Here is a 21,120-nt window from a genome sequence, read left to right on the forward strand (position 1 = left end):
TCAGGGGCACTAAATCCCTTGTAAAACCGTGTAGTAATATCGGTGAGCACTGAATCGAACTTCGTAGGACGAATCGTCACGAATAATCCACACAAAGGAAAAAGAAAATTTATACTAACCTTGGCAGAGAAAAACAGTGTCATTTTTCCGAGGCTTAATGAGAATGTCACATATCGATTTAGGAGTACTTTTATTCAATTTAGCGTGATAAATGGTGTCTGAACGTACGATTGAAATTAAAAGTTATTAATATAAAATGTGACAAACCAAGCACAACCTGGGACAAATCCCGCATTGATCATTACTGAATTACTTTGATTCTGAATGTAGAAGCCAAACACAACAACAACTACAACAACAAACGATCAAACAAAAGGAGTTTTATAGAAGATTGAGACTTCAATGCATGCAATAATCAGTAAACTTTCGTGTAACAAAATCTAAAATTTATCGAAATGGACCAATACTTTTGTGTTTAATAACATTTAAAGGATCTTTGACTGTAATCATGGGTACAATAGAAACCATGCAAAACAGAGCTTATGTCCTATACCGGTCTAGGTTCAACGATAAAGACCATGTCTCCGTAAAGACCAAAAAAAGACGCCGCACACCCTCCTTCGATAAGAACCTTTCCTATTAAAAATTCCATTGTTCTGGTTGAGATAAACCAAAATTTTGAGAAAATACTAAGAACATACCCAGGGTGAGAATCAGTTTAGAACATCTTTATTTTTCTCCTTTTTGTGAAGTTTAAGCAAAGGTAAAAGAAATGTAAAACTGTGGTCTAACAGGACATTTAACTCAAATACTTAGCGGCCTTTTTTCAACAATAGTGTTTTCCTATTGTACTATACACTGAAAACAACTAACTGGTTTGAAGTCGAACTTAGTCTGGTCACGTGAATAAAGGGTACGTTTCTAGAGAATGAAACTGTGGCGCTGCGTCAGTGCGAGAGTGTAACAGGGTAATTTGGTATAATCAACTGAGTTGATAACGTAAATTGGCCTCCGGAAAGAGTTCAAAGGCTAACGTTTCGAGCGTTAGCCCTTCGTCAGAGCAAATGGTAACGGGCTAACGCTCAAAATGTGAGCTTTGAAACTCTTTACGATCGCCAATTTACGTTATCAACTCAGTTAATAGCTAGTGACAAATTACCCTCTTAGGTCTGGTCACGTCCGACTTGATTTATTAGGAACGTTTTAAGGCTTCAGTCGCAAAGAAAAAAACATGAGAGCGTTCAGCCTCAGCTCCAAAATTAGACGTTCTTATAAAAAAAAAAAATAAAATAAAAAAAATATATATATACATATATATATATATATATATATATATATATAAGGGGTGTATATATATAGGGGTGTATATATATATATATATATATATAAGGGGTATATATACATCTTATATATATATATATATATATATATATATATATATAAGGGGTATATATACATCTTATATATATATATATATATATATATATAAGGGGTATATATACATCTTATAGTGTGAAACCGCCGTTCGTCAAAACTGTTTGGTTGCCAGAATCGGGAGAGCCTACGCAAGATAAAAAAACGACCTTATTCATGACGTAAAAATTTCTTTTCTGTACAAAGAAACTGACGAGAACAAGATATTAAAAAGAAAGTTAGCAAGAAAGGCACGACCCGGGAACATAGCGCAGTAAAAACAAGCTTTGAGTTGTCTATTCACTGAGCTAGCAGACTTCGGATGCTTCCATCTGATTTTGGTTTGGACGGTGCCGTTCAATTTTTAATTGGCAAATTTTGTTTGATTGCGGAAAATTCTGTCCTTGATTCTGAACGACTATCATCTGTCAGTTCTCATCATGGACGGTTTTCCATTTCGAACGCGTCCGTCAGGTTTCGAAGAAATTTTCCGCTTATTTCGGAGGGGTCAGCTTGAAGTTTGAGTGAAACTAACCATAGCCCAAGAGAAATAAAAAGAGTTGCTTTTACTCCCTGAATCTTTTCTCGTTTTCTATAAACCGGACTCTTTATTTTTTATTAATGAAGACCAAAAAATTGGTGTGGCCAGTAGCCATGGAGTGTAATTGGTGCTTCATCGGAACATGATCCAAATACTGTGATCATAAGTCTTGGTAAAAATTGGATGTAACCAAACATTGACGTTCTGATTCTGCGAACAGAGACCTTTAACTAGCTAAATAGATTTTTAACATAGAACCGTCGAATTGCAGACCGCAATCGCACCATTTTTGCCAATCCAACACATTCTCTTGCATGCCACTATTCGAGAGAACACATAACATGACGTAAGCGTATTCTGGAGCTCTCGCAAAAGGATAATATTATTCAAGCAAAAAAAACACGCAAGGGTTGCTATTTCATTTCTTTCCTACTGAAATAAAACCGACGAAAAGGTGAGACAAGCATTTATGTGTTTAAGGGTACTGACGACTAAGAAATTTAACCATTTTGAGATGCACCTCTTTCTAATCAGGAGGCGTCCGAAGTTTCCGAGAAATTTCCTACGTACTAAGTACCTCATGATTGTCCAACCGGCAACCTCGCCCAGTAATTAACATCGGTATTTAGCCGGCAGGGTTTCGGTGGTGTTCGGTGGTGTTCTTCGCCTGAACCCTTTCACGCGCTTTGTTCATATTTATTCAAGCTTTTCGAGATAACTATAGATTTCATCAGAACTCAGCCGATATTAAAAATCGTTGTATCTGTTATGAAAAGTTAGACTATTAGACCTCCGGGCACTGGATTTGATTCAATTACCTGTCAGATTTGACAGTGAATGATGGTTTCTCGATTCATTTTTGAATAACATTCAACAAGACCACTTTAAATCACCCTAGATGAAACATATCAAATTAGTTTTCGCTCTATCCATAAATGTCCTTTATTATAAAATTTTAAAGTCTCATCAATTGATAACTCGCTGTTTGTGTAAGTGTTAGTGGGCTTCAAATAAAATAATTCCTTAACTTATACTTATAGGTCTAAAAGGGTAATGATAAAAAAACCATGAGACATTGTAATGAGTAATTTGTGATATGGAAATTGTATGTTGCGGGCATGACTGTCATGTATAACACTTGAATATTATATCAGTATTCGTACGTTCCACAAAGACACACGTTCTATCCTTTGACTCTAAATTTGAGGCATTTTAGCCACTTTAAGGTATAGTTTTTCATTTATCACCGAGAAGGTGACTGATGTTTACCCGTCATTGAATCAAGGCCCATCAAATGAAACTCGCTTCCTTGTACTTTGCTTTTGATCGTGCATGTATGAGTTTTCTTTCTCCCTCGTTACCAGAAATCGGACACTGAAGTGAAATTGGGGGAAGAACACAACTTGTCGATCGCGGCGAGCTTGTCCGTGAGCTTGTCGAGCTGTACTGTTCTGAAATGGCTCTTTTGAACTTCCTAACCACGCTGGGGCTACTAAGAAACTCATCACAGTTATGGACTCCAGGGCCTCTTTGACTCATGGAGGCCCCAGACGATGGGCACACAGAATCTTGAGAGGACCATAATGGCGAGCTGTCCAAGAAAATACCTTGTTTTCTCCGATGTTTGATATAACATGGTGTATCACTTTGTACTTCCCATTTATCAGACTCATCTTCAGTAATCCTTTTGACCCTTTCGTCTGAAGAAGGAGATGTTTTACCAACTCCTTGTAATCTCGAGAGTCGACGTTGTAAAAGTCGCTCCCTCTCACGGCAAAAGGCCCTCTCTTCTTTTGATTTAGCTTTGTCTAGCAGCCACGTCTGCTTCTTAAACAATTCTTTCTCACTAGCGTTTCTTTTAAGTAGGTATTTGGCACCGTTTTTGGACAAAATCACCTCGGGTGAGGCATTAAATGTGGACATCTTTATATCCCTAAAAAAATCAACCTCCCAAGCCTCACGCGTGAGGCAGATGAAATCTAATTTGCCGCAGACTGAGAACAAATTGAACGAAGAATGTTTATATCGTTAACATGTCTACGGGCCTCTTCCGCCGCATCCCATAATTGACCGCAAGGGAAAATTTTAACAAAGAAAGTTATTTGTTCAACATATTATGCATGGGTAGGGGTGCCCTCTTTTGTGACGTCAATGAACTCGGGCCCCCGTAATAATGTATTGTTTGTACGTGGGAAAGCAATTCCCGCCGTCAAAAGGAATTTGTAAAAGATCATTTGATAAAAAATATGTTTCTAAAATATCCGTTAGCTATTGCCAAACGTCATTTTCCTTTACTTGTCCCGTTTCTTACCGTGTCAGGGACTATTGGTATGATTAATAGCATTCATTTTGAATCTCGTTAAAGAATCTTTCCCCGTTAACTCTTTGATCTTTAAATTTCTCAGAAAAGCTGGCTGCTTAGCAATTTATAATCGTGTTTTGTTTACGCCGAAATAAAAAAAAAACGAGAAACATGACCTCAATTCAGCCTCGATTGATTTTTAAAAAAATCTCACGTTAACTCTGCCTAAAGCTAAACCAATGTGAAGGAATACAAGTTTTTTACTAACAAAATAGTCACTGAATGTGTCTATCATATCCACCTATCTGATAATCAATTGAAAAAGTAGTTGTTCCTCTCTATGGAAACCTTTTGCAATAAACGAAGTTAACAGATACGAATTGACGTTTTCTCCATTGAGCCTGTATCATGAATGGGTGAATGCGCGCATGTCTTCAGCTACCTGATAACCAAGGCAAGCTAGTCGCGATGACTCTTCCTCAACCGGCTTTTCATGATTTCTTTTAGGGGTTTTGCTTCCTCGAAGTCATAAAAAAGGTGCACGAATAATAACTGCCAAATTGACCAAAAGCTTAATCCTTTGTTAGTTAACTGATTTCCAAGAAAAGCCATTAAAGTTTTAAGTAGAGATCAAGAGAATATTAACTCATAAAGATCTGGTCTTCTCATCACGAAGACAAAACCCATTTCAAAAGAGTATGTCTAAATTTTTTAAATTGTTTTTACTCAATTTATTTCTCACTAAAGTAGAGTGAGGTTGTATATCTCCATGTTTTTATTCTTCCCATGGCGTGATGGGTTTACTTCGGTTTGGAATGATTTAACTGAAAAACAGATGGCGGAGCGTAGCAAGTATAATTTTGCACACGTGTTAAATGGAGTCGTGTTTTATAAAGTGCCATTTGCGCAAAAGGCAGTGCTTCATTCCCTTTATAGACTGGCAAAAAATATTTTTAAAAAATCAAGCTTTCGGTATATTTCATCGCTTTGGAATATTCGGGACAACCAATACCTCCATACTACGTTTTCCTTGGACTGTTTCAATAGAGCCAGTTGGTTATCCCGGCTCTACCTCAACCAAATCAGTTCTGTACGAATTCTTCAGACTTGTAGCACAATCATCATGCCCAAATGTGTAACATAGGGTATTTTCATGAAATGTAAAAAGTATGCCAAAAATACTTTTATTTGCTAGATATACTTGCTAATTTACGTTCTAAAAAGAATTAGTGAAGATTTCAATGTTTGTTCGGTTTTTAAAGCTTAATAACTGATTACCCACAATCCTTTGCGGGCGTGGCATTTGACTTTATCACTAGATTTCACTGGCCATAATGGCTGAGTTACAAAAAAAATTATATTTCAACTATCTCTAGATTTACAAAGAAGCAATTATTTCTTCATTGACATCTACAGGGACTTTGTAAATGTTATTCCTCTTTCTCTTTAGTTCTCCACACACATGCCGGTATGCCGCACAGTGCCAGCCAAAACAAACGCACTTTTTTTACATCAAGTTTGTATGTCATGTTTTCTTGCCTAATCCCTGCAGACATAGAGGAGAGGTTTCATAGGAGACCTTCGATGTTTGTTGCTTGATTTCAACGAGAAAATCAGGCGAAGTTTAGCATTTTCGAGCGCTATTTGTGCGGATTTCAATGTAGAGCGGGCTTGAAATTTGATCGTTACACATTGATAAACACAAAGCGAGAGTGAATTTAGGTTTCCGATTTAGTTTGCTTTGAATATCTTCGTTTGTATTGTATGTATGGCTGTAAAACTTTGGGGATTTGTAGTCGAACACATGAACTTTGCTTGGGAGTTGTCTCAGCAACCGAGGTGAAGTAAAAGCTGAAATACAGGCCTTTTTGCAGGTAAGTGGTGTTTGATTTTCCGTGTTTAAAAATAAACAATAACATCGTTTCCGAAACCAAAAATCACTTATTTCTTCTTTGCAGTTAGCTCTTTTTAAAAGTTACTTTAGATGAGGGTAAGTAAGTGTTTGAACCTTACTCAGACGAATCAACTTTCTTTGTAGGCGTATATTCAAGACGCTAGACCCGCACATGTACCATGCAAAGCTCTGTTGGATCTGCTGCGTTACACAAGCAAACAACAGCGACTGTCTTCAAGTTTTTTATTCCTGTTCTTTTAAAAACGAACATTTAACGCTGTCTCTTGGCATAAGGTGTATTTGAGCCCTACTCAGTAAATGAGCATAATGGAAGTTTCTAATTGATGTTGTTTTGAGTACGAAATTTACCTTTATTTTCGGGTTTATGCAAATGAGATGTTACGCGTTACATTTATAATTTGGGTATATTTTCCAGTATCTTTAATATTTTTTAATTCTTACATTATTCCAAAAGGCAACACAGTTATTTTTTATTAAACTGCAATCATCAGAGAAGCAAAATGACAAGTTTGAAAACAATCTGTCCATTGCTGATCAAGATATTTTCAAATATTTCTGAACAACCCTGAATGGGCGTGATGATCATGCTACAAGTCTCAAGGTATTTAACGACAACCAAACTCTCATGGCAAAAAACAAACACCTTGGAAAAAAAACATACGTGGAAAGAAAAGACGAAGGAAAAATGGAAATCTCCGAGTAACATCAAAAATTTAATTTTTGACTGTGATAAATGTACTGATAGTTACATGTACATTTACGACAATATGGGGCTTTCCTAAAAGTTCACTAGCATTGTAACACCTGGGGACAGACATGCTTAGGAAGACTGTTTCTGTAGGTCAATAAATGGTCCAAACAAGTTGTATTGTACAGAATCCCAAGGCAAATGGGTACTCTGTGACCAAAACTCCTGTGAAGTTTACTTGGTACCCTGTGGTGGTGTCAGCAGACCACCAACCTTGCTTGCAGCTCTAGATGGAGCAAAGCCCAGCATTTTTTGAATATTCTGAGAAGAGAAAATCAATGATCTTAATTAGGTTCAGCAAAGGTAACATCAAGTTACTGAGAGAATGCAGGTAGAGGGGCCCATCTATACACATAAAAATAAGTTTTTGACAATTAATCAGTACAATTCTGCAGAAGGATAATTGAATGATCAATTGATGATTAACTGGTTGTTTGATTGTTTAATTAATCAACTGTCTGCCTGACTGATTGATCAACTGATCAATAGGTTCTGTGATTGATAAGTTGCTCACAACCAAAGGGCCTTAACATTAGAAAGTACAGTGTTGTCTATACTGTATCTATGAATGTTGCTAAATACCTAGCTAGGAAAAAAAAAACTTGCACAAACCTGTCTTACAGACATAGTACAAAGAATATACAGGAAGATAAAGGAGCAGTCAGTAAAATCTGTGCCCATTAAGTTGCGATGGGACAAGCCTTGAAGCCAAGAGTGGGGAACAAAAGGAAGCTTTGCAACAACTCTGCCATCAAATCTGAAAAATAGGACAACACAATGTGACAAATATAAGGCAGCCCTCTCTAACTTGATTTTAAGGTAATAAATGTAAATAATCTGTATATGGAAATGTCATTGCTAAAAATTAATCCACAAATTTTTATATTCTGTACAATTGCAGTTGTAAAAACCATCACTGAATGTTTTAGGGTCACACACTTACATAGAATTAAACATGCCAATAAGAGCTGTAAATGTAAATCCAATGGCAAAGATGGACTTCATTTTCACCTTCAAAAGAATTACAAATATATATCACCATTTAACACACAAGACGTCAAGTCAAATCAAACTACAGGAAAGCTATGCAAGAGGAGGGGGTATTCATCGCACAGAGGAATTTCATGAGAGATACTGTTGTATACAGTAACAATGTTCTTGAAGCTTGGATTGCAAAAATTTAAAGAATCCAGGCAAACAAAGTAAAGGAATTTTAAGTTAATTTTTTGCAAATGTTTGAAACTCAGTTGTAACCAATGATTCTTGTTAATCATTTCCACGGAATCATGAGCCAAACAGCCATTATTGATCAGAACTGAGTCAACCTAAACAAGATATGGTAAAATCATATAATTCTTGCACACAAAAGTGAATATATTGATTATACTTGAAATAAAGAAGTCTCTCACCATTGAAAGGTCTCTGTTGTGATTCTTAAGCTTCTCCTCAACTCTTTCTAAGAAAAGACACAAACCCAAACAATTGTAAAACACACTTCACCAGGATTTCATGTAAAGCAGTTGTAGTAATATCATCCAGTAACTACATCAAAAAGAAAAAACTAATTATCATTCTTGGTATGCTTACCCATTTTCTTCTTCTGACCTCCTCCTTGTCTGGGAAGATCTAAGATATTTTCTTTTCTCTTCTCCACTAAGAAACAGAAGTAAATACCATCAATACAAAGCTTCTAGGTATTTTAATAAAATTCAGTCAATGTTCTCTAGAGTTGACACAGTACAACAATTTGACTGAAATAAAAGCATGAAATATATGTCTATGATCATTATGGAAAGATTGTAATATTACAGCTTTGATCAAAGAGAGCTGATTCACTTGATGACTTATAACTTTTATGTAAAATATGTAAACATTCTTCTCGTTATATAACTGCAGTGCATTGGTTTACCAAGCATTACATAGCATTACCACAGTCAGGACACTTCTTTTTACTTGATCATATTGTAAATCTACTCTCCTAAGTAAAAGTAAAATATCTAATTACAAGCATTGTATGGTAGTCCATGATTCTTGATCACTGAATAAAAGGTAGTTGAATACTCTACAATAACAAAGATACTCACACTTTTTACTATCTTTTTCGACTTCTGCAGTTAACTTCTTATATTTGTCTGTTCTGTAAACCAATAGATATGTGATTCCTATAAAAGAGAAAATAAAAGTAAGGTTGGTACAATCTCTTTTTTTGCTCCCTTGATAATTATTATTAAATATACAAAACAGATTAATGGCCAAATACAATAAAATATTTCCTACGATAGTGATACCATAACCCTACTGCACAAGAAACTAAATATAAAGGAAATGTATTCTTATGAAGTCCTGCATATCTTTGGTCAGCATATGAGGTATCACCTCCAATGAACATGTGCCATAAAACGTGATTTAATTTTGAACCCCATAAACATTGGTAACTCTTTGTCTAATTTTTATACCCCATATGTGGCATATTTATTGAATTGAAAAAAAAGAGAGAAATTTACACTTGGACTAATTGTGGTGACTGAAGCATTACGATGAGCTTGTTAATAGGTTTGTGACAGTACAGAAATATGAAAGGTGATTTAGGGTTGTTGATTGCGATCTGAAGTTGCTAGTTAAGTTAGAAGAACTAATGTTGTACATGGAAACAGTGTGATTGTTTGTTGCAAGATCATTTACAACATAATGATAAATTAAGCCACAAAATGTATATTACAAATGCAGAACTGGGACGTTTTAATTCTATGGTAAGAAAGGATTTCTTCTCCTTTTTTTCACTCAGTCTGGCAATTTTTTCCCTCATTTTTTTTAACACCAAGGCTTGAAACAGTATGAAATTGATAGCAGACAATTTATTGATGTTACAAGCAGGAGTTACCCCTTTAACTCCCTGAAGTCATCAACATGAAACTTCTCACTATAATATCCTCACAATATCCAGCAAACAGGTAATGAGAATATTCAAACTTATCAGGTAGAAGTTGTTATCTTGATTTAACACCTAATTCTCATCACTACTTTACAAGGAAATGTGTAGCAGCTTGAGGGGAGAATTATTAATTTGATCTTGGGAGTTAGTGGGTTAATAAAAATTGGCTAAACTTCAGAATACCCCACAACTTTGGTCCGCCTCACTTACATGTGTCGGGAGGCTTTGAAGATCGAGGCATAACACAATAGACGCCTAACCAATAGTTGCCTAACCAACCATACAATTGGGTGGGATAATTCTAAAATTATCACCACTAATCGGCGTTACCACCAGCGCCTTTGTTTGGAGGCTTGGCACATTAACTCCACCCACACTCCTTTAAATTGTGACGATGGCGGTCTGCTTCCTGACGCTTATTTACACCTCGTCAGAAAAAAAAAAGGCCGCTAATTAGTGATCATATAAAAGGACCTCTTTTTGCAGCGTTTAGATCACCCCTGATGAAGGCACTAGACAGGAGTGTCGAAACTTTGGGTCTATGAATTGTAACTTCTTCGGTTACATTCATTAAATCTGCAAACCAGTGTAGCATCAAACTATGTCTGATTGTCCACCTGGTTGCCGTGTGAACTTTAATATATTTTATTGACGCTATTCTTATTCAATGACATGTAAATGAGTTGCGGGGTATTCTGAAGTTGCTCCTAAAAATTAAAGATCCCCATATTGAAAATCAAACAGTTACTATGTACAGGTAACAGTAAGATATAACCATAACTCTCCGCATGAGGAATCCTCGCAATTGCAATATCAAAATCGTGATAACCCCTGCAACCGGCTGCGGACTTGAAAGAAATCCAGTCAAGTTCAAGAATCTCGCTTGATGTGCCATTCACTCGGTTGAATCGAACCACATCTCACGGCACAGTTTTGGGCCATCGTAACTGATTTCGAAACAAACTTACCTTCAGAGAGAAGTGCAGTAGCTACTGAAATGAAGAGAATAAGGATCGTGTCAGCCAACATTTTCACGATCCAAATCGTTACACCAAGATGGCGGAGACGCAGCGAAAATAATTTATGCTTGAGCCTGCATACACATACAGCCAACAAGGTGTTAGCAAAATATCATGCGCGCATAATTCTAAATTTTCCCGGGAAAACTACCACGAGGGTCTTCCCTAAAAATTTCGTTTAAGCGAGCAAAGTGTTTACTTATACAAACAAGGAGAACATTTAGCGATGCCTTGCATAGAGGACTGGCTCACTGACCCCCTCAGTGTTATTGAAGGAATATTCAATGAATCAGGAAGCCCAGATCATGAAAAAGTCGGCGAGTTTTTCTCGAGTCGATTGCAGAAGAGCGAAGCTCTCCTACGAGTTCCTTCTCTGAATGATATCCCAAGTCATCTTTTGAAATCAAAGAATTTAGTTAGATTCCGATGCATGGTGCAGGACATGTTCGATCCTGAGTTCTACCTGGCCGTGTATGAAACCGTGAACAAGGTGGACAACTCATCGAAATTGCGGTGTGGAATGTACCAAGATGTCGTCAGATGTCCTGAAAATTTTGAACTTCGCCTAGAGTCACCGAAGAACGTAACCAAAGAGAGGCATATATTTTACTGCGTACCGATACCAGGAGAGACTGACTGGGCGAGAAAAGCATTTGCAGGGAGAAGAGAAGCTTCAAACTCCGAAGCACAAGCCTCTGAGCGGAAGAACACAGTACTCAAAAGAGATCTCGAGGAAGACATGGACGATGAAAATACCCCAGCTGTTCAGCGTGGTAAGTGCCTTATCACTGCTTCAAGAGCGGTCCCTTTTGAATCATTAATTTCAAACCACGATAAACACACAAACGAAGAAACTATCAATTTTTAGTTCCCTCTATGTTCAGTAGGATATTTTACTGAATTTATAGGCAAAATGATGGGAAAGAAAATTGTGTTTACAATAGCAGTAATTCATATTTACACCTGACAAGCTAAATTAATTACAATCTTTTCATAAGCCTCTATTCCAAAATAAACCAGATCTTGAATAGATTCAATTATCAAAATGAAAAACAGTGGATTAAAAATTGCTTTTTAGCAATATACACAAATTAAAAAGGGTATATTCGAAAATGTCATGGCATCGCATATCTTGCTTCTTGCTTCTCTGCACTTGGTATTTCCCATTCCAATGTCTCAAGTCCATTAATACCTAGCCTGAGGGGCTAGCATAGAAGGTTCCAGATCACAAAAATTCCCCCCTCCCCCCTACCTTTTGGAATTTAAAAGGCAATATGTAAATAGGCTCTGAATTTTATTCACCTTCTCTTTCAAAATAAGCAAAATCTTCCTATAGAATATGGGTTTTATCTCAAAGAGGATAAACAAACTACAGTTGTTTTAAAGAGTTGGTTTTGAGCATCTCAGAAAGGATTGTTGTTTCTCTCAGAATTGGTCTTCATATTATTTCCCCCACCCTGCCCCTCTACCTCTTACCCCATGCCTTTCATTATTACCACCCTTAGAATAGCACCCTAATTTAAATTCATTTCCTCCTGTAGGGTGGCAAGTGCCTCATGATGCCTGCAGTGATGATGCTAAAAGATCAAGACCCAGTGACACATCAGGTGGTAGTAATGTTCCAACCCATCAGTTAAGCACTGATCTAAATTTTCCTCTCCCAAACGAGCATGGCCCAGCTTGCCTTGTCCATGTCTATGATCAAGAAAGTACTCTGAAGGTAAACGACATGGTAGAGTTCATTGGTGTGTTGTCAGTTGATCCTTGTCTTGCTGTGTTCAATGATGATGATATGGGAGATGGTAATGAGCAAGGGCCATTAGGCCCTGCCCATGATGACTTAATCACTCCAGAGGAACAAGCTGTTCATCATCCACCTCCTTCATTAGTGCCACGGCTGCATGTGTTAGCATCTCACAATCTAGTCCACTCTAACCCATCTATCCCCAGCAGCATTACAGGAGAGGCATCTGTTCCTATTTTGCAGCAGCTTGCTGATGTAAGAGGTGAGTTGGTGTCTCTGCTGACCCAGCTCATGAGTGGTGATAGCCTAGCTGCAGAGTACTTGCTCCTCCATTTGATTTCCTCAGTTTACAGCTGGACAGGAATAATGCCTGTTGGAAAGTTTACTTTAAATGTCAGTGGATGTCCATCCTCAGACTCATTTCCAAGAGAAATGCACAAGCTTGTGGAGTACCTTGTACCTAAGTGTCATTTCCTGTCCATGACCTTAAACAACATGAACTCACTGAACTTTGTCCCCAAGAAAGACTACACAGCAAATCGTCTTAAGAGCAGCATCCTTCAGTTGTCCCAAAGCACCAATTTGATTGTGGATGAGACAGCTTTGCAAGCAGGCCAACTGAATGCAAATGGTGTCAAAAATGTCACAGCCCTGGGAAATGTCATCTCCTGGCAGAAACTGGAGTATGACTTCAATTTTTACAAAGCAGACTTCACCACCAATCTACTGATACTGATCCTGTCAGAAGGAAAGTCACTGCTTCCTGCAGATTGTCACGTGGCTCTCAGACCCCACCAACCACCCCAACCTCTGGAGAGGGCTTTGAGCAGGATCTCAGCAGTCACCATGGAGCGCATGCGAGCATTCTTGGGTGTAGCACGTCTGGCAGAGTATTCTTTGTCCTCTGAGATGCAGAAGATTCTTCAGGATGACTTTGTGAAAAGCAGGCAAGAAAATCAGAGCAACATGACAGCTGAGGACTTCCATCTCTTGCTTTTGTTGTCACGGCTCATGTCTCTGAGTCACGGGCAAAGCACCTTAACACCTGAGATGTGGAACCAGGTTAAACAGATGGAAAAAGAGAGGAGATCTAGACTTATCTGTTAGTTCTCAGCACTAAGTTGATTTACAGGTGTTATGTTTATCCACTGCACAGAGCTAGCCTGACTGAGCCCTGCAGAAATTGAAACCTATGTGTTTATTGATCATTGTCCAAGATGATAATGCTATAAAACTTGAGGTAATATGCCTGTTCGTGTATAAGTTTTAGATGCATAATACTGACTTTGATTGTTTTGCTGGATATAAAAACCACCATTTTGTATTATTGGCATAAATTTTATTCAACCTTCATCCTCTCTTAATACATGTACATGTCAACCAGTGATTTAACAAACATGACTGTTGATACCATCTTCATTTATATCATCATTCCGTATAGCATTACATATTAAAATTCCTATCCTGGCAGTATGCAGGAGGTTTGTCATTATGGACCTAATTAAACAACCCAGCCTGCTACGAGTCTCCAATAGTTCAGTGGCAAAGCACCCAAAGTACCAATTAGAAGGTTGTGGTTTGGACCCCTATTGGCTGCACTTGGCATTCTTTTTCTCCAAGCATGGCTGTGTCATTTACTGACTAACATCACTGTAAATGGCTTTGATATTCAACAAAGTTTAACGATTGTACAATATAACACTTAATTTGGTTTTACCAGTACTCTGATCTGTAAAGGGTATTAGTGGCACCTAAAGTGTACATCTACTAGTCCCTAATGCAAGTAAATGAACTAGCAGGGAATTGAAATGTTAATTATGAGTGTTATCATATGAGTTGTATGTCCCTGCACAATTCTGTGTTCAGTCCTTACGTCATGACCTTGTCCAGCCCTCCCACTCAGTCAATAGTTTATATTAACTTACCAGAGATCAAACGCACTTCACTAATCCATGATTATTTCTAGCATTATATAAATATCTCTCATCCATGGAAAGGTCTGTGGGCATGGAGGAACAGGACATGAGTTTTATTACCATTTTACTGAGGCAAAGCAGAACATGCTCATGAAACCTTGTAAGAAGCAAAGATTCAGTAAGCCATTGAGCTGAGAAGTTTTACAGGCAGGTTATGTCCCTAGATGTGGTCTGTGTCTTCATGTAAATCCAACCATGCATAAAATTAAATTCTGCATGTACAAAAAGGTTGTAAATTGAAGCTCTGCCTTAATCCTTTAACTCTCATAATCTGTGTTTATTCTCCTCTCTAGCTGCTACACATTTCCTTATAAATTAGTTATAAGAACTTGGTGCTAGATAAAGATAGCAGCTTCTACCTGATAAGTTTGAATATTCTCATTAGCTGTTTGTTGAATAATGTATGGATATTATAGGGAGAAATTTCATGTCAGTCACCTCTGGGAGTTAAAGGGTTAAGGTTTTGAGAGAAAAGACCCAGAGAATGGAAATTTTAATGGACATAACACCTAAATGCACTGACTTGAATTTCGTGATGGGAATCTTGTTTTCCATGAATCCGTGAGCTGTTAAGAATAAAGGCTTTAGGAAAGAATTAAGAAACAACGACCAGGTATTACTTTCTGTGTTTTCCGTAACACTTGAACTTTCCCAACGTATGATAACCGCGTTCATCAACGTTGTTATTTGTTGTTCCTGAATCTCCAAATTTCAGTTGTTTAACTGGCAAATGTAATTTGTTTGTGAGTAGACCTGTGTCTTCCCGCCATGTGTTATCGTTCATGTCACAGTTACAGTAATTTATTTTATTGTTATTATCTGCGCGCTGTTGGCAAGAGTTGTCCATTCCACATGCGCATTTTCGTGGGCTAAATACAGATCCATTCCAGTAAGTCATGCTCATGGAATCACGTGACACCCACCAGGCAAAGTCTCCGTGCCTATACATCCTTACATGCAAACACTCAAACTTAACCTGCTGTTCGCAGTGCAGGGAGACGTTGGCGAGGCTCGCTAGCTGAGGAAAGCTTGCTCCTGTGTAAACGATCTCGCGTGAGTAACAACCCTTAGAGTCACATCCATCCACCAGTGTTCTGCTTTCGCTGTCGTGACTTATAACTGTCACGCCAACTCCGTTCTTGTCAGTCATGTTACAGGTGACATTGTACGGCATCAGTCCTCCATCACCGTCAGGATCAATGACGTAATTGCCGCTTTTTGCTTCAGGGTGAATTATCCTCAGCTCGCTACAAGACTTGACCGCTAATGAGACGAAAAAATGTGATACATTTTAATATCTTCTGCAGAGGTTAGCATTACGCACGCCTTGAGCGGAACAGTAGCACCCTGTGCACAGTAATTCCTCGCAAAATAATCATGATTGCGTTTACGGGGACTTGCTATTCTACGCAAAGAATAGAAGGATATTTGTTTTACAACGAGGAAGTCGCCATTTAGCTTAAAATGAAGAAAAATTCAGGTTAGCCCATTGATTTATCAAAGGAAGACTTATTTAGTGTCTCGAGACCAAGGGTTGTGATGATAAAATTATGATGAACGGGCACTGACCGTGATTCCCATCCTTGGTTTCTTAGAATCTATTCTGAATGGATCCTCAGTCCCGTAACCTTCGCCCTCGATCGCGATCTTCTAAGTAAACTGGTTATGCGTCGATCTGATTTGAAGGTTCAACAACTCCCCAGCATTCCCAGGAACTTCTGAGCCATGTGCTCGCAAAAACGAACTTTTTGCTTTTAAACATCTCCATGTTTTAAGTTCAAAACGCGTATTCCGTTGAAAAAGACTTGACACTTTTGGTTCAAATTTCCCAACTCAGCCAGGCGAGAATTAAATTCTCCCCCCCCCCCCCTCACCCACGGGCAGGGACGACAGTCAAATGCCCGTGGGTTGCCCAGTGGGTGATGCTAAAACTTCCACTTTATGACAATGACTATGTTCGCTCATTTATATTACCTTCACATTCTATTCCTTGGAAAGCAGATGGGCAAATGCAACGAAAACCTTTATTTGTAAATCCAGCTTGACAGGTACCTCCATTATAACATGGGTTGCTATCGCAAGGATTCTGTTAAAATTTATCGTCATTAAATAATAACTCAAACGTCAAAGTTGTAAATATAAACGTATCAACAACTGTTTGTTACTATCTTTAAGAGGAAATTTCGGGTGAAAACACGCTCATGTTGAATGAAATTTAAAATACATCTGAACCAATCAGACTAGACATGTTATTTGTATTTAATTTAATTACTCCAGTGATAATAGAAATGCGCGCGCTCTGATTGGTGGAACATTACATCATATCTCGTTATAATCACCTTGCGCGAGGTGATCATAGCAGGGGCGCCAAATTTCAAGGTGGCTGCCTCACGTTTTGGAAAATTTAGCTCGAGAGGTGATACACCGAATAGAAGAAAATAAAATTCTGCACAGCAATAGAGATTGTTTTTGCTAATTGAATTGAATAAACCCGTTAAATTCTAGTGGAAAAGTGCTGCTTATCTGCTTAGCCGAGCAATCATACTAAAAACATTATTCGCCGAAAGCGAAAAGAATATCATTCAGCAACATCCACTTCGCCGTCGGCGAATAATTGTTGCGAATAATAGTTGACTCCAGCGGCTAAATGGGAAAATTCCAATATAAAAGATAGCCCGTGAAAAAAGAGTTTCGCACAGTACTTTAATTAACTGGTTAACTGTGCTGGAAAACTTTTACGTTTGTTAGCAGATGTGCGCATCTTATTAATGTGGTGTGCTGTTCTTCTTTTTGCGTTAACTTCATTTATTAAAATGTCATTTTAATTTTACATCTTGAAATGGTGCTGTTGGTAAGAGGCGTAGACAACTTGATACATCGCGATTTTTGGCAAATTTTACACTGATACCATTTTAAAAAGTCTTGAGCCATCACATGCAGATCACACTGGCGTTTTCAGTCATCGTATCGAATTTATCTGTAATGACCGGCTTTGTATATAAATTTTCTTATCCTTTTGATTTTTTTTTTCTGCTTGTTTTAGGTTGTTTCTATGGGCTGCAATGTTTTAGCAGCAAAGATGATGTCGTCTCAGGAACAGCTCAAAGATAACTTTGATCATGAGTGTTCCATTCATAAAACCTATAAACCACCTTCTTAATTCGCACGCAAGAAGAAAAAAAAAGAAAGAAAGAAAAAGATAATAAGCTCCAATCTAGTGACTGAAATGCTTATTTACCTCAATAGCTCGGTAATAACTGTCAGCAACTTCCTGAACGGCAGTTAATTGGTCTACATCAGCTGTGGCGTTATTTAACTCACACTTGTATTTCCCTCCGTAAGAAGGTCTAACATTGATGGACACACAATCGGGCTCCATATAACACATCACGTGGCACTCTCCTTCATAAGGTAGTTCTAAAATCTTGATCACGTGGCCCGTAATCACTTTGTTTGGTATTGGTTCCATGAATAAAATGTCGCGGCAGTTGTCACCTGAATAAGACCAAAGAAAGTTCCGACGGAATACGTTAATTTTCAATTTTAACTTTCCATTGCTTTCAAGAATTCTTTGTCATCAACTTTAAAATCACAATCCCTGGTTGAAATTGTACCAACATTTAAGCAATTTTATAAGCAGAGCTTTTGCATCTCATTAAGCTTTTGATGAGTGTCAGGAGCGTATAATAGCTCCTGGAAAATATCTTGCGAAATTACATTTAGCAAGAATCCTTCAGATTTGGAGGTACTTCGATTTGAAACTTTCGCGAATTGATTGGCGCCTGATTCATTCGGTGAACTCAAATGGCTAAGCATACTTCAGTTAAAGACATTCTGAAAACGCTTGACTAGAATGTACAAACGCTAAAGAGGTTCTCGGCTTCGATTATACCTCGATCCACGTATTTAGACTTTATTTTTTAACAGTCCCATTTCTGAATTGAGAATTACCTGACAACGTGAAAGCATTTTTTTTAACTCCTATCCCTCTGGAAGCGCGATTGCGAGAAAAGCGATTTTACGACAGACTGAGTCATAAACTTCAAAAGATCTCAGTATAATTACAAAGAAAAAACTTCACTAGGAGAATTCTCCATAAGCCATTTTCGCGCTCCGAAATTATCACTGCATGTCGTTAATAGGAGGAAGTTGGCATTACTTATTTACGATTGTAAAGACAAATAAAAAGACAAAATTAAAATTTTCTAACACGTTACATAGCTAGGTAAGCAGACTTAATCATTTTTATCTAGTGCAATGTTTTAAACGGTCAAAAACTTTGGTTTCCTTGCCTTGTATTTTATGTCCTATTTTTCATAACAGTAGATCTTTCTGGAACTGTGCTCTCGAAGACACGAGGCAGGTGTCGAATCTCGACTTCCCGTTGATTAAAGGTTCGAACGAAACAATAAGAACTCAAAACTATGAAAGCTTAGTACTATGCTTTTCTGCTTTGGTATTTATTCCTTGAGACGTTTAAAATTAAGTGCGTTTAGGAAATTGAATTCAAAGGGCTATGTTGTAGAACATAGCAAGCAGAAGTCGATGCTAACTTATTGTGTTAATTTAATTTTTTCTTTGACTCGGTCTCTTTGAATATCGACAGAGACCAGGGCTATTTCACCAAAGAATTGTCCAACCACATTTAATCAAAATATAAAACGGTTATGAATTGAGGCTTTCGTTTTTTTTCACTGAATTCGTGTTTCTATGCTTGTAAATCGGGCAATGAACACATCATATATTCAGCTGCTTTAGGTCATTGCTTTCTTATGACATTACTCACCAGCGTCAGCGTAAACCGGTGGCGAAATGATTCCAAATAAAATGATGACGATAAATGAGGAAGTTGAAAAAGTACTCTTGAAGCACATCATTCTTAAAGAGACAGCTTATTTGTTCGCGTAGTTTAAACGGTATGCTGGAAAAAACACGACAGCTCCTGTTACAAGTTTATTTGTTGTGTGCGTGACAGGAATTTGTGTATTTAGAGGACCACACAACAATACGACAGGTGTTTTAAGGCAAAATGCCCAAACGACTTCTCAGAAATTTCGGGACAGCCAGAGACCATGGGTCTCGATAAAACAATCGTCGAACAGCTTCGAATCAAAGGGGAAATGTAGGGTCACTGTGTCAAAATTCCTCTATTCGCGCTGACGAAGGCCTAACGCTCCAAACGACAGCTTTGAAACTCTATAAGGTGGCCAATTTACATGATAAACTCAATTAATAAAACTGAATTACCCTGTTATACTCTCCCACCAACTTAGCCCCTTTATAACTATGTTTCTGTTTGTTCTTCCCTTTTCAGCCCTCTCTGAGTAATTGTTAAATTTTAACTTCGCTTCGAACATCTTAGGCTCTTAGTAATTCTCTGAAATCCTTCGAAAACCCATCACGAGCCTCTGTTTACTAACCACTCAATTCATCCTTAGACCTGACAAGTACACTTCGCGTCGAAACGAAACCGCTGCTTTATTTTCAACTCATTTTTAGCCTCATCAGCTGAAGTTATTTCTATCAAATTCCTCTATCCAAAGCGTATAACTGACACTGGTACTGGCACGTTACTGCTGCAGTTAATTCAGCAGTCGCGGTTGGCTTAGAAAAATGCTTTGCACTCGCCTTAGTTCTTGGAGGGGCAGCTGATGGACGTTCCCAAGAGTTCAACTACTTAACATTCGTCCTGATTAGGAGAACTCCTGGTGCGTTGTTTGGCATCCCTGGATGCCAAGGGAAGCTATGCGTGAAAAAGCGGGATAATAAGACGGCAGTTTCGTTTCAACGCGAAGTGTACTTGTAAGGCGAAAGAGGAAAACGCTAAACGCCCTTTGGATCGTCAAATAAACGTTCGCCATCAAACCCAAACCGCTGTTTTATATTCCTCTTCCCTGAACATTTTGTTCCTGGGTCTTCGAGGGTGATTTTTTGGGTGATATGGCCTTGAGTGTTGGTCCAGGTCGAGGGTTCATGTTTTATCAGTCATTGATCAAAAAAAAAGAATCGGATAAATCAACGAAGAAATAGATGACAACAATCTTAGTTTATCATTACTATAATAGCGAAGCTCGCAGAGCGTAGCCCCCATTATTATACAAAATAGTAGTAACCCATCAAGCCGAAAAAATTTGGATGAACGACCGTACGACCGTACAAAGTGCTACTTTTAACATGCGTGTCAACTGTACCGCGGGCACGCCAATGCCAAGGCTTTGTCCAATATCCAGTGGTCAGTGCACTGGGCTCCGAGTCGGACGACCCGAATTCTAGTCCTGGCCGGGGCAAGGCGTTGTGCCCTTGAGACGTGCGGGAAAAAAAAAATGCGAGCTCCGCTTTTAGGCTTGGCTAAATCTATGTATTATGCATGGCATGCAAATCATTTGGGTGGCTATAAATAAATAATGTGACTTTCAAAGAGTTAACACGTGAAGGCTCTATTTAGTTTTTGGAACAGATTATATTAGCAATTATTAATAAAGGAACACTCCTGAAATAATTCTAACGTCTTCCAAAAACATTAGAACCTT

The 21,120-nt window shown here is 38.1% G+C and overlaps 3 protein-coding genes and 1 long non-coding RNA gene across 5 annotated transcripts; 2 read left to right on the top strand and 2 right to left on the bottom strand.

Moving 5' to 3' along the window:
* Positions 1-5,359: 5,359 nt before the first annotated feature.
* LOC149047115 (uncharacterized) lies at positions 5,360-6,672 on the top strand. The gene is made up of 2 exons (XR_016186308.1): positions 5,360-6,130; positions 6,295-6,672. It is a non-coding gene; the product is annotated as an uncharacterized LOC149047115 (long non-coding RNA).
* A 193-nt stretch (positions 6,673-6,865) lies between these two features.
* Positions 6,866-10,942, bottom strand: LOC113668200 (calcium load-activated calcium channel). Its single transcript, XM_027184078.2, has 7 exons — positions 10,820-10,942; positions 9,004-9,081; positions 8,507-8,572; positions 8,329-8,375; positions 7,863-7,930; positions 7,532-7,676; positions 6,866-7,180 (listed from the first exon to the last, which is right to left on the bottom strand). Exons 1-7 carry the CDS (start codon positions 10,878-10,880, stop codon positions 7,094-7,096), a joined length of 552 nt encoding a protein of 183 aa, XP_027039879.1. The 5' UTR covers positions 10,881-10,942; the 3' UTR covers positions 6,866-7,093.
* LOC113668198 (mini-chromosome maintenance complex-binding protein) lies at positions 10,923-14,446 on the top strand. The gene is made up of 2 exons (XM_027184076.2): positions 10,923-11,643; positions 12,412-14,446. The coding sequence occupies exons 1-2, from the start codon at positions 11,097-11,099 to the stop codon at positions 13,719-13,721; spliced, it is 1,857 nt and encodes a 618-aa protein (XP_027039877.2). The 5' UTR covers positions 10,923-11,096; the 3' UTR covers positions 13,722-14,446.
* Positions 13,941-19,591, bottom strand: LOC113668199 (neurexin-4). 2 transcript variants are annotated; one of them, XR_016186305.1, is made up of 5 exons: positions 19,377-19,577; positions 17,829-18,085; positions 16,565-16,676; positions 14,950-15,853; positions 13,941-14,721 (listed from the first exon to the last, which is right to left on the bottom strand). XR_016186305.1 is itself a non-coding variant. In XM_089205330.1 (4 exons), the coding sequence occupies exons 1-4, from the start codon at positions 19,465-19,467 to the stop codon at positions 15,207-15,209; spliced, it is 1,107 nt and encodes a 368-aa protein (XP_089061456.1). In that variant the 5' UTR covers positions 19,468-19,591; the 3' UTR covers positions 13,941-15,206. The 2 variants fall into 2 exon arrangements, 1 of the variants encoding a protein (XP_089061456.1); XM_089205330.1 differs by having other exon boundaries at positions 13,941-15,853; positions 19,377-19,591.
* Positions 19,592-21,120: the final 1,529 nt, after the last annotated feature.

This window comes from Pocillopora damicornis, chromosome 4 (assembly GCF_964200805.1).
Source record: "Pocillopora damicornis chromosome 4, jaPocDami1.2, whole genome shotgun sequence".
In the NCBI taxonomy this organism is placed as follows: domain Eukaryota; kingdom Metazoa; phylum Cnidaria; class Anthozoa; order Scleractinia; family Pocilloporidae; genus Pocillopora; species Pocillopora damicornis.